Source organism: Chiloscyllium punctatum, chromosome 7, assembly GCF_047496795.1.
Source record: "Chiloscyllium punctatum isolate Juve2018m chromosome 7, sChiPun1.3, whole genome shotgun sequence".
In the NCBI taxonomy this organism is placed as follows: domain Eukaryota; kingdom Metazoa; phylum Chordata; class Chondrichthyes; order Orectolobiformes; family Hemiscylliidae; genus Chiloscyllium; species Chiloscyllium punctatum.
Genome location: NC_092745.1, coordinates 59,121,208 through 59,133,342, shown reverse-complemented (window position 1 = coordinate 59,133,342; position 12,135 = coordinate 59,121,208). Strand labels below are relative to the sequence as shown.

At 40.3% G+C, this 12,135-nt stretch overlaps 1 protein-coding gene across 5 annotated transcripts in view; it reads right to left on the bottom strand.

Moving 5' to 3' along the window:
- The window catches only part of axdnd1 (axonemal dynein light chain domain containing 1), a 176,176-nt gene that overhangs the window by 31,771 nt on the left and 132,270 nt on the right, over nucleotides 1-12,135 (bottom strand). For 4 of the 5 annotated variants that reach the window (XR_011961097.1, XM_072573680.1, XM_072573681.1 and 1 more), the window contains exon 23: nucleotides 1,091-1,195. Coding sequence is in view for 3 of the 5 variants with exons in the window: in XM_072573680.1 (XP_072429781.1) it covers nucleotides 1,091-1,195 (105 nt within the window). In the remaining 2 variants the exon portion in view is untranslated. Of the gene's footprint in view, nucleotides 1-749; nucleotides 852-1,090; nucleotides 1,196-12,135 lie in introns of all 5 variants that reach the window. The other variant, XR_011961098.1, reaches the window with a different exon arrangement.

The following is a 12,135-nucleotide window of genomic DNA, read 5'->3' as shown; positions in this document are numbered from 1 at the left end:
CTTGCCCGCATTGTATTTCATTTGTCACTTCTTTGTCAACTTGCCTAGCATCCCCAAAACCTTCAGCAGAATTGTACTAACACACTTCCAATACCCACTCCCAAATGAATTCCATAAATTCATTCAGGACTTAAAGAATAGGAGCAAAAAGCTTTTCAAATATTCAAAGCAAGATTACTTTTTGAAATTTCAGTCTAAATACTACTGGTTATGAGCGAAAAACAAAGGTAACCATCATAATTTGTTATAGGTTACTTCAGTAGCTCATCAAGACCATAATACAAGAGTTCGATGGTCTCAACTGATCTGGTAGTTGCAGTACCACTCATGAAAGGCATTTTCCCTAAAGCTCAATTGCAAAGCAACGTATAGGACAGAAGGCTGTGCTGACTCCATAGTTGGACTGGCTACTGACATTTCATCGATACTAAACAGAAAATCTTAAATGAGGCAATTAGCACCAACTAACATACTCCAAAGGTTGTCAACACCAAGACAGAGAGGAGCTAGTCAAAGGAGGAAAGAGCAGAATACAATGCTTTAATTCCATTCTGATCCACTAAACCATTTCTGGAAAGTGTGCATGGGCATCAGTGAGTACAGGACCAAATGTAGTTATGTTATGTCACTGTCACTACCTCATCCCCACACCCCTCCACTTTTATTAAAAAACTTGATGACTCATGGATAAACTTACAAATGGACCAGAGTAGTTCAACAATATAATTCCATATTTGCCACAGTCTTACCAGAACATATGGCTGCTCTCTCATAAGACAGAGACGGCTGGCGATGATTTAACCTGAGGTTCACCATGCCTCAGGTGAGGGGAGAGGTTGAGAAGAAGAGTCCTTTATGACAACATATTGGTAAACATTAGAATTTAGGGAATTCTTTTGGCACACATAACTATACACTGTTTGAAAATAAATAGAATAGCATTCCTCTGACTTTGCAATGGCACTGTGGAACAATCCACTAATAATATTTTTTTAGAATAATTGTAGAGCTAATAAATGATTAGTGATACATCTTTTCTACTGAAGCAGTAACTCGCCCTTAAGAAAAAGCACATGTCACTTGATTTAACCTGGAAGGATGCAATGGTTTTTGGTCCATCATCACTTTCTGTTTCTCCTGGTATTAGCACAGATAGATCAGAGTCAGACATGCCAAGTATTTCGGTGGGTGAACCCTGCAATAAAAGGGAAAATGAGAATATTCTTATTAACAATCATAGCTGAAAACTATGTAGCACGATAAAACATAAAATCAGAAATAGGTGAACTTCTCCCATACATATGACGTATATCAATACAAAGTTGACAGCTGGAGCATGAAGGAAAGAATGCATCAAAAACATTGAACAAATAATTAGGGTTTTCAACATTTCCTGGTTTTAATGGAAAAGTAGACAAGAATCCACATCCACTTCTCTGTTTAAATTAGCAAAGAAAAATACAGCCATATGATTACACAGGAATTAGAGAAGAAATTCAGAGATATGTATATTCAGAGAAAATTGCTGAGTGCTTTGCAATAGTAAGATTATCTGGATGCCAAAGGTATCTACTTAGAATCATTTTGCGGCATGTCCATCAATGATGTTTAGATGAAAAAAGAAAGTTTGCTCTTAGTGCCTTACATGTCTTAACAGTGTTTCAAAGCACATCTGCTACAGAATAGCACAGTCAGTTAATAATATTGAACTTCCATTTCAGCGTTAAAATCTAGATCAAATTTATTGTACAAATGTTGTTCTGTTGGCAATTGTAATAGTCCAAAATGAGAAGCATTTGGAGCAGTTTCAGCTCAATACTGATTTCTAGAATAAAAATGGCAACTTACCATTGTTTGTCTCATTTATGAAAGTTAAAACAAATATTTAGCATAGGACACAAAAATGTTACAATAATGGGCTTAAACAGTATGTTCTTCCAGAAGCTTAAACTATTTTCTGATAGAGACCAATAATCAAAACTAGATTATTCAAATCATAACACTAAATATGGCATGTCTGAGTTCTACAGGGTATTGATGGGACCACATCTCAAGTAACCTGAAATAAAACACAGAACTACAGATGCTGGAAATTGGGGAACAAAAAAAAGGACAGAAATTCCTGGAGAAAATTAGCAAATTTGGCAGCAACTGTGGCAGGAAAACAGAGTTAACGTTTTGAGGTCTGTGCCCTTCTCCGGTTCTTTAGTTATGAAAAAAGATTACAGGACTCGAAACATGAATTCTTTTCTGTCCACAGATGCTATCAGACCTGTAGGGTTTTGGCAGCAATTTCTGTTTATGTTTCTCTAAAGTAACCCATGCAGTTTTGGTTCCCATAATTAAGGAAGGATGCAAATCTTTTGCAGGCAGTTCGGAGGAGGTTTGACATTCTGAGCTTGTTTTCACTGGAGCTCCATAAGACATAGGAGATCCTTGATACCCTTACTAATCAAGAACCTATCCATCTCTGTCCAAATTCATTCGATGACTTGGCCTCCACAGCCCTCTGCCGCCATGAGTTCCATAGAATCACCATGGCTGAAGAAAATCCTCATCTCAGTTGCAAAGGCTCGTCCCTTCACTCTTAGGCTGTGTCCCAATTCTATAATTTTCAGTAAGATCACCTTATCCTTTGTGATCTGGACAAAGGAAGGATCACTGGACGCAAAATGTTAACTCTGATTTCTCTCCACGCATACTGCCAGACCTGAGATTTTCCAGCAATTTCTCTTTTTGAGTCACAAATGATGGCGAACATTGTGCAATCACCAGCAAACACCCCATTTCTAACCTTATGGATGAAGAAAGGTCAGAGAAGCAGCAAAAGACAGTTGGGAAAATGGCCTATTTTCTGCTTTCTACCTGTCAACCAATCCTCAATTGATGTTTGTGCATTACATATGTAAATAGTGGAATATCCTTTCTAAACAAAACAACAGCTCTTCTAAGACACAAAAAGTAACATTGGTCAATTGAACTTCATGCTGGGATGGGAACAAAGGTAGTAAGCCACAAACTTGCAGAATTCCCTGCCAAATTGGATCGGGCCAGACAGACATGCAAGCCATTTATCTTGATTGACTGTATTGAATTGAGGTAAAAACAATGACTGCAGATGCTGGAAACCAGATTCTGGATTAGTGGTGCTGGAAGAGCACAGCAGTTCAGGCAGCATCCAAGTAGCTTCGAAATCGACGTTTCGGGCAAAAGCCCTTCATCAGGAATAAAGGCAGTGAGCCTGAAGCGTGGAGAGAATTGATGAGACAATGCTGCAAGGTCTTGGATGACCAATAGATCAGAGGTTCGGTTGAGACGGCCTGACTCCTCGGGTCGGCTCAATCAATAGGGAAATTACAATATCCAATACATTGTCTTTAGTAACACCTTTTCCTGGGACAGAAAACTCACATGGTGTAACTGAATTATGCTAATGACATTGCTGTTTCAGATTTCTGTAACTACATAGGAGGAATCTGCATGTCAGTTACCATGCCACTGCACTGAGGGATGATCCAGATAAGTAGACTTGAAGGGGTCACACGAATAAGAGGGCCTGACATTCCAGAGACAACTTCAGCACAAACAGCAGGGACCTTGGGAGCTTCAACCACAATTTGGCCAGCTGTTTTTGGGGTAATATAAACTTCTTTAAAATCTTGCACTTTCAAAGTGGATTTTAAACCAGCATGAGAACATATAATATGAAGTTGAAGGCATGTACTATACCCTTAAGAGAGAGTGAATGCTGTTCTGAACTGAGAGCTTATAAGCACCTGTGATATGACTAGATGGCAGTCCCATAGTGTACTGGAAAATTGAAAAAATGTAACATTTGGCTGTGAAATGGATACTTGAATTTTGGTTGCTCTTCTGACAACAATTCAAATTTAACCAGTTTGAACTTGTTGTTTTGCCATCATTGAACTAATGAAACGATCTGATATTGGGGATATAAAAAATGCAGAAATTTTGGAAATTGGAGACAGAGCAACTGCCATCGAGAGAGACCCAAGAAATTAGGAAACACTTTCTAACAAAGGTACCTTTTCATATGAAAAGGTATGTCAGGTTCCAAGAGATCAATTGTGTTAGGGGACTCTCCAGTCCGTGGTATGGACAGACATTTCTGTGGCTAGCAGCGAAAAATCAGAATGGTGTCTTTTCTCTCTGGTGCCAGGATCAAGGATGTCTCAGAGCAGGTGCAGAATGTTCACAAAGGGGAGAGGGACCAGCAAAAGGTCATTGTACACATTGGAACCAATGACATAGGAAGGGAAAAGGTTGAGATGCTAAAGGGAAAATATAGAGAGTTAGGCAGGAATTTAAAAAGGAGATCCTTGAGAGTAGTAATATCTGGATTACTCCTGGTGCTGCGAGCTTGTGAGGTGGGAAAGGAGGATAGAGATGAATGCATGGCTGAGGAGCTGGCGTATGGGAGAAGGATTCACATTTTTGGATCATTGGAAGCCCTTCTGGGGTAGAAGTGACCTGTACAAGAAGGACGGATTGCAACTGAATTGGAAGGGAACTAATATACTGGCAGGGAGATTTGCTAGAACTGCTCAGGAGAATTTAAAACTAGTAAGGTAGGGGGATGGAACCAAGGGAAATAGTGAGGAAAGAGATCAATCTGAGACTGGTACAGTTGGTAAAAAAAGTGAGTCAAACAGTCAGGGTAGGCAGGGACAAAGCAGAGAACAAGGTAGGACTGACAAATTAAACTGCATTTATTTCAATGCAAGAGGCCGAACAGGGAAGGCAGATGAACTCAGGGCATGGTTAGGAACATGGGACTGGGATATCATAGCAATTACAGAAACTACGCTCAGGGATGGATAGGACTGGCAGCTTAGTGTTACAGGATACAAAAGCTACAGGAAGGACAGAAAGGGAGACAAGAGAAGAGGGGGAGTGGCGTTTTTGATAAGGGATAGCATTATAGCAGTGCTGAGGGAGGATATTCCTGGACATACATCCAGGGAAGATATTTGGGCTGAACTGAGAAATAAGAAAGGGATGATCACCTTATTAGGATTGTATTATAGACCCCCCGAATGGTCAGTGGGAAATTGAGAAACAAATTTGTGAGGAGATCTCAGTTATCTATAAGAATAATAGGGTGGTTATGGTAGGGGATTTTAACTTTCCAAACATAGACTGGAACTGCCATAGTTTTACGGGTATGGATGGAGAGGAATTTGTGAAGTGTGTACAGGAAAATTTTCTGATTCAAGAGAAGGTGCAAAACTTGACCTACTCTTGGGAAATAAGGCAGGGCAAGAGACTGAAATGTCAATGGGGAAGCACTTTGGAGCCAATGACCATAACTCTATTAGATCTAAAATAGTGATGGAAAAGAATGGACCAAATCTAAAAGTTGAAATTCTAAATTGGTGGAAGAATAATTTTGATGGTATTAGGCAAGAACTTTCAAAAGCTGATTGGGGCAGATGTTCACACATAAAGGGGCGGACGGAAAATGGGAAGCATTCAGAAATTAGATAACGAGAGCCCAGAGACAGTATATTCCTGTTAGGGTGAAAGGAAAGACTGGTAGCTATAGGGGAAAAAAAGCAAATTACTGCAGATGCTGGAATCTGAAACCAAAGAGAAAATGCTGGAAAATCTCAGCAGGTCTGGCAGCATCTGTAAGGAGAGAAAAGAGGTGACGTTTCAAGTAGGGCGGTATTTATACTAGGCTGAGAGAAGGTGAGTCATGGCTCCAGAAGCAAAGGTAGCAATAAAGAGGTGATAATGACAGTGCATAGAGAGATTATAGGGAGATTAGGAGCTGTGCATGACCAAGGCTGAAGCCAGTGCTATGTGACAAAATATGTGGAGGATGGGGGGACGGGTGAAGCAGAGGCAAAATGGAAAACAGGGGAGAAGGGTAGCAAAGGGGGAAGAGAAGAGGAAAAAGATGATGTGGGGGGGGAGCGAGAGAAAGAGAGACAATCAAGAAATAAGAGGTACAGAACAGTGAAAAAAAATAAAAAAAAGGTAAATGAAATAAAATTACGAAGCAGAATGAAAACAGAGGGGTCGAGATGAGATAATTGTCTGAAGTTGTTGAATTCAATGTTGAGACCGGCAGGCTGTAACGTGCCTAGTCGGAAGATGAGATGCTGTTCCTCCAGTTTGCGTTGAGCTTCACTGGAACATTGCAGCAGGCCAAGGACAGACATGTGGGCATGGGAGCAGGATTGTGTGTTGAAGTGGCAAGCCACGGGAAGGTCCGGGACCTGATTGCGTACAGACCAAATGTGCTCAGCAAAGCGATCACCCAGTCGGCGTCTTGTCTTTCCGATATAGAGGAGACCACACTGGGAGCAACGAATGCAATAGACCAAATTGAAAGAGGTACAAGTGAAACGCTGCTTAATCTGAAATGAGTGTTTGGGGCTTTGGATGGTGAGTATGGAAGAGATAAAGGGGCAGGTATTGTATCTCCTGCGATTGCATGGGAAGGTGCCGTGTGTGATGGGAGAGGTGTTAAGTTAGACTCAAAACGTCAGCTCTTTTCTCTCCTTACAGATGCTGCCAGACCTGCTGAGATTTTCCAGCATTTTCTCTTTTGGTAGTTATAGGGAATGCTGAATGACTGAAGAAATTGAGGGTTTGGTTAAGAAAAAGAAAGAAGCCTGTGTCAGGTATAGACAGGATAGATCGAGTGAATCCTTAGAAGAGTATAAAGGCAGTAGGAGTATACTTAAGAGTGAAATCAGGAGGGCAAAAAGGGGACATGAGATAGCTTTGGCAAACAGAGTTAAGGAGAATCAAAAGGGTTTTTACAAATACATTAAAAACAAAAGGTAAACTAGGCAGAGAATAGGGCCCCTTAAAGATCATCAAGGCAGTCTTTGTGTGGAGCCACAGTAGATGAGAGAGATACTAAATGAGTATTTTGCATTAGCGTTTACTGTGGAAAAGGATGTGGAAGATAATAGAATATAGGGAAATAGATGGTGACATCTTGAAAAATGTCCATATTACAGAAGAGGAAGTGCTGGATGTCTTAAATGCATACAAGTAGATAATTCCCCAGGACCTGATCAGGTGTACCCTAGAACTCTGTGGGAAGCTAGGGAAGTGACTGCTGGGCTCCTTGCTGAGATATTTGTATCATCGATAGTCACAGGCGAGGTGCCAGAAGACTGGAGGTTGGCTAACGTGGTGCCTCTGTTTAAGAAGGGTGGTAAGGACAAGCCAGGGAACTGTAGACCAGTGAGCCTGACGTCGGTGGTGGGCAAGTTGTTGGAGAGAATCCTGAAGGACAGGATGTATATGTATTTGGAAAGGCAAGGACTGATTAAGGATAGTCAACATGGCTTTGTGAGTGGGAAATCATGTCTCACAAACTTGATTGAGTTTTTTGAAGAAGTAACAAAGAGGATTGATGAGGACAGAGTGGTGGATCTATATGGATTTCAGTAAGGTGTTCGACACAGGAGACTGGTCAGCAAGGTTAGATCACACGGAATAAGGGGAGAACTAGCCATTTGGATACAGAACTGGCTCAAAGGTAGAAGACAGAAGGTGGTGGAGGATTGTTTCTCAAACTGGAGGCCTATGACCAGTGGAATGCCACAAGGATCAGGGTTGGTTTCACTACTTTTCGTCATTTACATAATTGATTTGGATATGAGCCTAAGAGGTATAGTTATTAAGTTTGTAGATGACACCAAAATTGGAGGCGTAGTGGACAGTGAAGAAGGTTACCTCAGATTACAACGGGATCTTGATCAGATGGGCCAATGGGCTGAGAAGTGGCAGATGGAGTTTAATTTAGATAAATGCAAGGTGTTGCACTTTGGGAAAGCAAATCTTAGGAGGACTTATACAATTAATGGTAAGGTAGCTAGGGAGTGTGGCTGAACAAAGAGACCTTGGAGTGCAGGTTCATAGCTCCTTGAAAATGGAGTCGCAGGTAGATAGGATAGTGAAGAAGGAGTTTGACATGCTTTCCTTTATTGGTCAGAGTATTGAGTACAGGAGTTGGGAGGTCATGTTGCAGCTGTACAGATATTGATTAGGACATTTTTGGAATATTGCGTGCAATTCTGGTCTCCTTTCTATCAGAAGGATGTTCTGAAACTTGAAAGGGTTCAGAAAAGATTTACAAGGATGTGCCAGCATTGGAGGATTTGAGCAATAGGAAGAGATTGAATATGCTGGGGTTGTTTTCCCTGAAGAATCGGAGGCTGAGGGGTGACCTTTAAAGAGGTTTATAAAATCATGAGGGGCATGGAGAGGATAAATTGACAAAATCTTTTTTCCTGGGGTGGGGGAGTCCAGAACTAGAGGGCATAGGTTTAGGGTGAGAGAGGAAAGATATAAAAGAGACCTAAGGGGCAACCTTTTCATACAGAGGGTGGTACGTGTATGGAATGAGCTGCCAGAGGAAGTGATGGAGGCTGGTACAATTACAACATTTGAAAGGCATCTGGATGGGTATATGAATAGGAATGGTTTGGAGGGATATGGGCTGGGTGCTAGCAGGTGGGACTAGATTTGTTTGGGATGTCGGCATGGATGAGTTGGACCGAAGGGTCCATTTCCATGCTGTTCATCTCTATGACTCTTTGACTCTATGTTCGCAGTAAAGCAAAAGATGCCCCAAGGAGATCTTCAGCCAGCAGAAGACAGATACTGAAGACGACAGCAGTTGTATGGTTTTGAAATTAATTTGATGAAACTTAATAAATGTTTTATTGGAACAGCATATTGTTGTAGAGTTGGAGGCAAATAATAAGCAGTTAAGAGAAAGGGGAGCTTAGAGTTGTGAACAGTTGTTTTTAATGTTCACTTTTAGACTTAAAAAATAAACTGATGTTATTTTCTTTAAAATTGTGGACTTTGGGTGTTCTTTGTCACTCATATTTTAACAGATTTTAGCACCTGGTCAGTGTGGGGATTGAACCCACAACATTGCCGTTAGTAGCGTCACGTTCTATCCATTTGAGCTAACCGAGTGTTTAGTTCAATTAACAGAGGGGTACACCGCCATGTCATAACAGCTCAGGGGCTCATTCAGGGTTTGGACAGGTTTAGACAGATCCAGTCTGAGATTTGGACAGATCCCAGCAGATTTAAACACTTGTTGATTAGTGTCCTAGATTTTTAAATAAAACTAGGTGGAAAAAAAAGTTTAATTTTGGTTACTTGTGGTTGGGTAAATTAAAAGTGAGAGAAATGGTTCTTAAAATTGCTTGAAGATGCTTTCCAATTTGCCAAGAAAGTTTAGAAAGACAGAGGAAGGACACACTTTTAGAATTAGCAAATAGGTTACATTTGGAATTAACCAGGGACAAAAGCAAAGCTGAAATTGTAAAGTAGTTGATCAAGCACTTAGGTGTATCAGAGAAGCGGACAGGTACAATAGAGTTAGAAAAATGTAAATTGCAATTGAGGCAAATGGATTTAGAAGATAAAGAAAAGGAAAGAAGAGCCATGAGAGCAGAAAGAGGAAGAGAGAAAGAGAGAGGAAAATGAAAGGAAGAGAAGGTTCTGAGGTGAGCAAAGAGAGAGAGAAAAAAGGGAGGAGTTTTTAGCTGAGCAAAGAGAGAGTTAAGAAAGTGAAAGGGAGAGAGAATTTGCACTTCAGAAGTTGCAAATTAGTCAGGAAAGTCAAGTTAACAGAACGGAGATGAAGAAAGTAGGTAATGATGTATACAAATATGGTAAAATATTGCCACATTTTAATGAGAAAGATGTTGAAGCCTTCTTTATTTCATTTGAAAAATTGGCTAGGCGGATGAAGTGGTCAGAGAACTTGTCGGTAATGTTAGTTCAGACTAAGCTGGTAGGCAGACCTAGTGAGATATTTGCAATGCTGTCAGATGAGCAGTCAAGAGATTATGAAGATGTCAAGCAGACTATGTTAAGTGCTAATGAATTGGTACTTGAAGCGTATAGTCAGTGATAAAGAAGGAACCAGGTCAGACTTGTGTTGAGTTCAAAAGAATTAATTATAGGAATTTTGATAGATGGGTGCGGGCCTTAAAAATAGATAAGACCCTATGAGGCTCTAAGAGACATTATTCTGTTGGAGGAGTTTAAAAACTCACTTCCAAAGATCATACGAGTTCATGTGGATGAGCAGAAAGTTCAGGAAGTGAGAAGAGTGGCAGAGATGGCAGATGAAAATACATTGGTGCATAAGGCAAAGTTTAGTTTCCGACAAGAATTTCATTCCATGAAGGATAGAAATTGGGAGAAGGGGAGATCCTATACTACAAAACAAAGAGTAGAGCACACTGGTAATAGTTTACTCCAGGTGAAAAAAGAAGCCCAAGGGAGTGAAGAGGAGATGAAAGGTCTCAGGTGTTTCCACTGTGGTAAGGTGGGACAACTAAAGTCACAGTGTTAGTCACTGAAGAAAGGCACTGCGGGAAAAGATGCGGTAAAAGAGGTTAAGCCAGTGGGATTAGTGAAAGTAGTAAAAGGAAACCCCAAGAAAAGTCAAGGAGCTGCAGGAGAATGCACAGCCTAGACAGAGGCTGAGTATTGAGTTAGTGCCCAATCTCTTTAAAGACTTCGTTTCTATGGGTAAAGTTTACTCAGGAAGAATGGGGGGAGAATGGAAAGAAGTTATAATTTTGAGAGATAAGGGATCTAATCAGTCTCTAATACTAAGAGATGAGCATACTTGCACTCTTTCTGACATGTTACCCAAGAGAGTGGTAATTAATAGAATAGATGGGCAGAAATTTAGCATTCCCCTGTATAAAATCAGATTGGAGAGCCAAATCCAGACTGGGGAAGTAGCAGTGGAAATGACTGACAGAGTGTCAGTTCCAGGAATATAATTTGTTCTTGACAATAATTTAGCAGCATTCAAGATGGGAGTGACACCCCATGATGTGGAGAAGCCAAGGAAGACCAGGGAATTGAGAAGTTAAAACAAAAATACCCATATTGTGTAGTAGAAGGATCACACAATCATAAGTCACAGCAAGAAGCAAAAACTCAAGAGAAAGATGAATGAGTTGAGGCTCAGTTAGCAGACACCCTGTTTGGCGTATTGGTGCAGGAAAAACCTGAACAGGAAGAGAGTCAGGCAGAAGTGTCTAGTCCTGGTCAGAGAGCAACTACCATTGAGACAGAAAAGCATGGAGATCTAACATCTTGCTTTCCAAAAAATTAGGAAACTCTCTCTATCAAAGGTACATTTTCATATGTAGTATATTTGCAGTAAAAAGAAAGAAGGTGACTCAGCCAGAAGAAAGAAAGACACGGAAGACATCAGTAGCTGTGTGATTTTGAAATTAAGTTGATGTAATTTTAATAAGTGTCTTATTGGAACAGCATATTGTTATACAATTGGAGGCAGATAATAAGCATTTAAGAGAAGGAGGGCTTAGAATTATGAATAGTTGTTTAACGTTCATTTTTTGAGTTGAAAAGTAAATTTATGTTATTTTCTTTAAATAGTGGAATTTGGGAGTTCTCTGTCACTCACATTTTAATAGATTATGAGGAGAGGTGAGCTTTTCTGGGTGTTTACTTCAATTAACAGAGGGGTACACCGCCGTGCACATAGCACTTTAAGAACTGTAACTAGAGATAAAGATAGGTTTTATAAAATTGCCTGGATATATTTTGTGTTTCAATGACTATAAACCACATCTTGAGATAAACCGCATCTCAGTACTGGTTTAAAACAAGTCTCAGTAACTAAGTAAATCAGAAACATATGAAAACAAAGCTTGCACATACAACCTCTTGTGTGGGACATTATTAAAAGTCTTCCTAAAGTCCAAATACACCACATCCAGCAACTCCCTCTTATCAATGCTAACATGCAGAGCTGTGCGGATCAAACAGAAAAGTAGAACTGGAAATAGTAAGGACTGCTGATGCTGGACGTCAGAGTCAATAAAATGTGGAGCCAGTAAGGCACAGCAGGTCAGGCAGCATCCGAAGGGCAGGAAAGGTCAGGACCTTTCATCAGTGCGAGTCAGCATGGACTCAATAGGCTAAATTTTTTTTTCAATGCCACAAACTATTCCATCACACAGTTTCAGATCAACATATAATAAATATAGCCTGATAAATATGAATATCTGCATATTTAAAAAATTGTATTAAGTTGAATTGCACATGGCTCACTCTAAAGTCCATTTGAAGTGG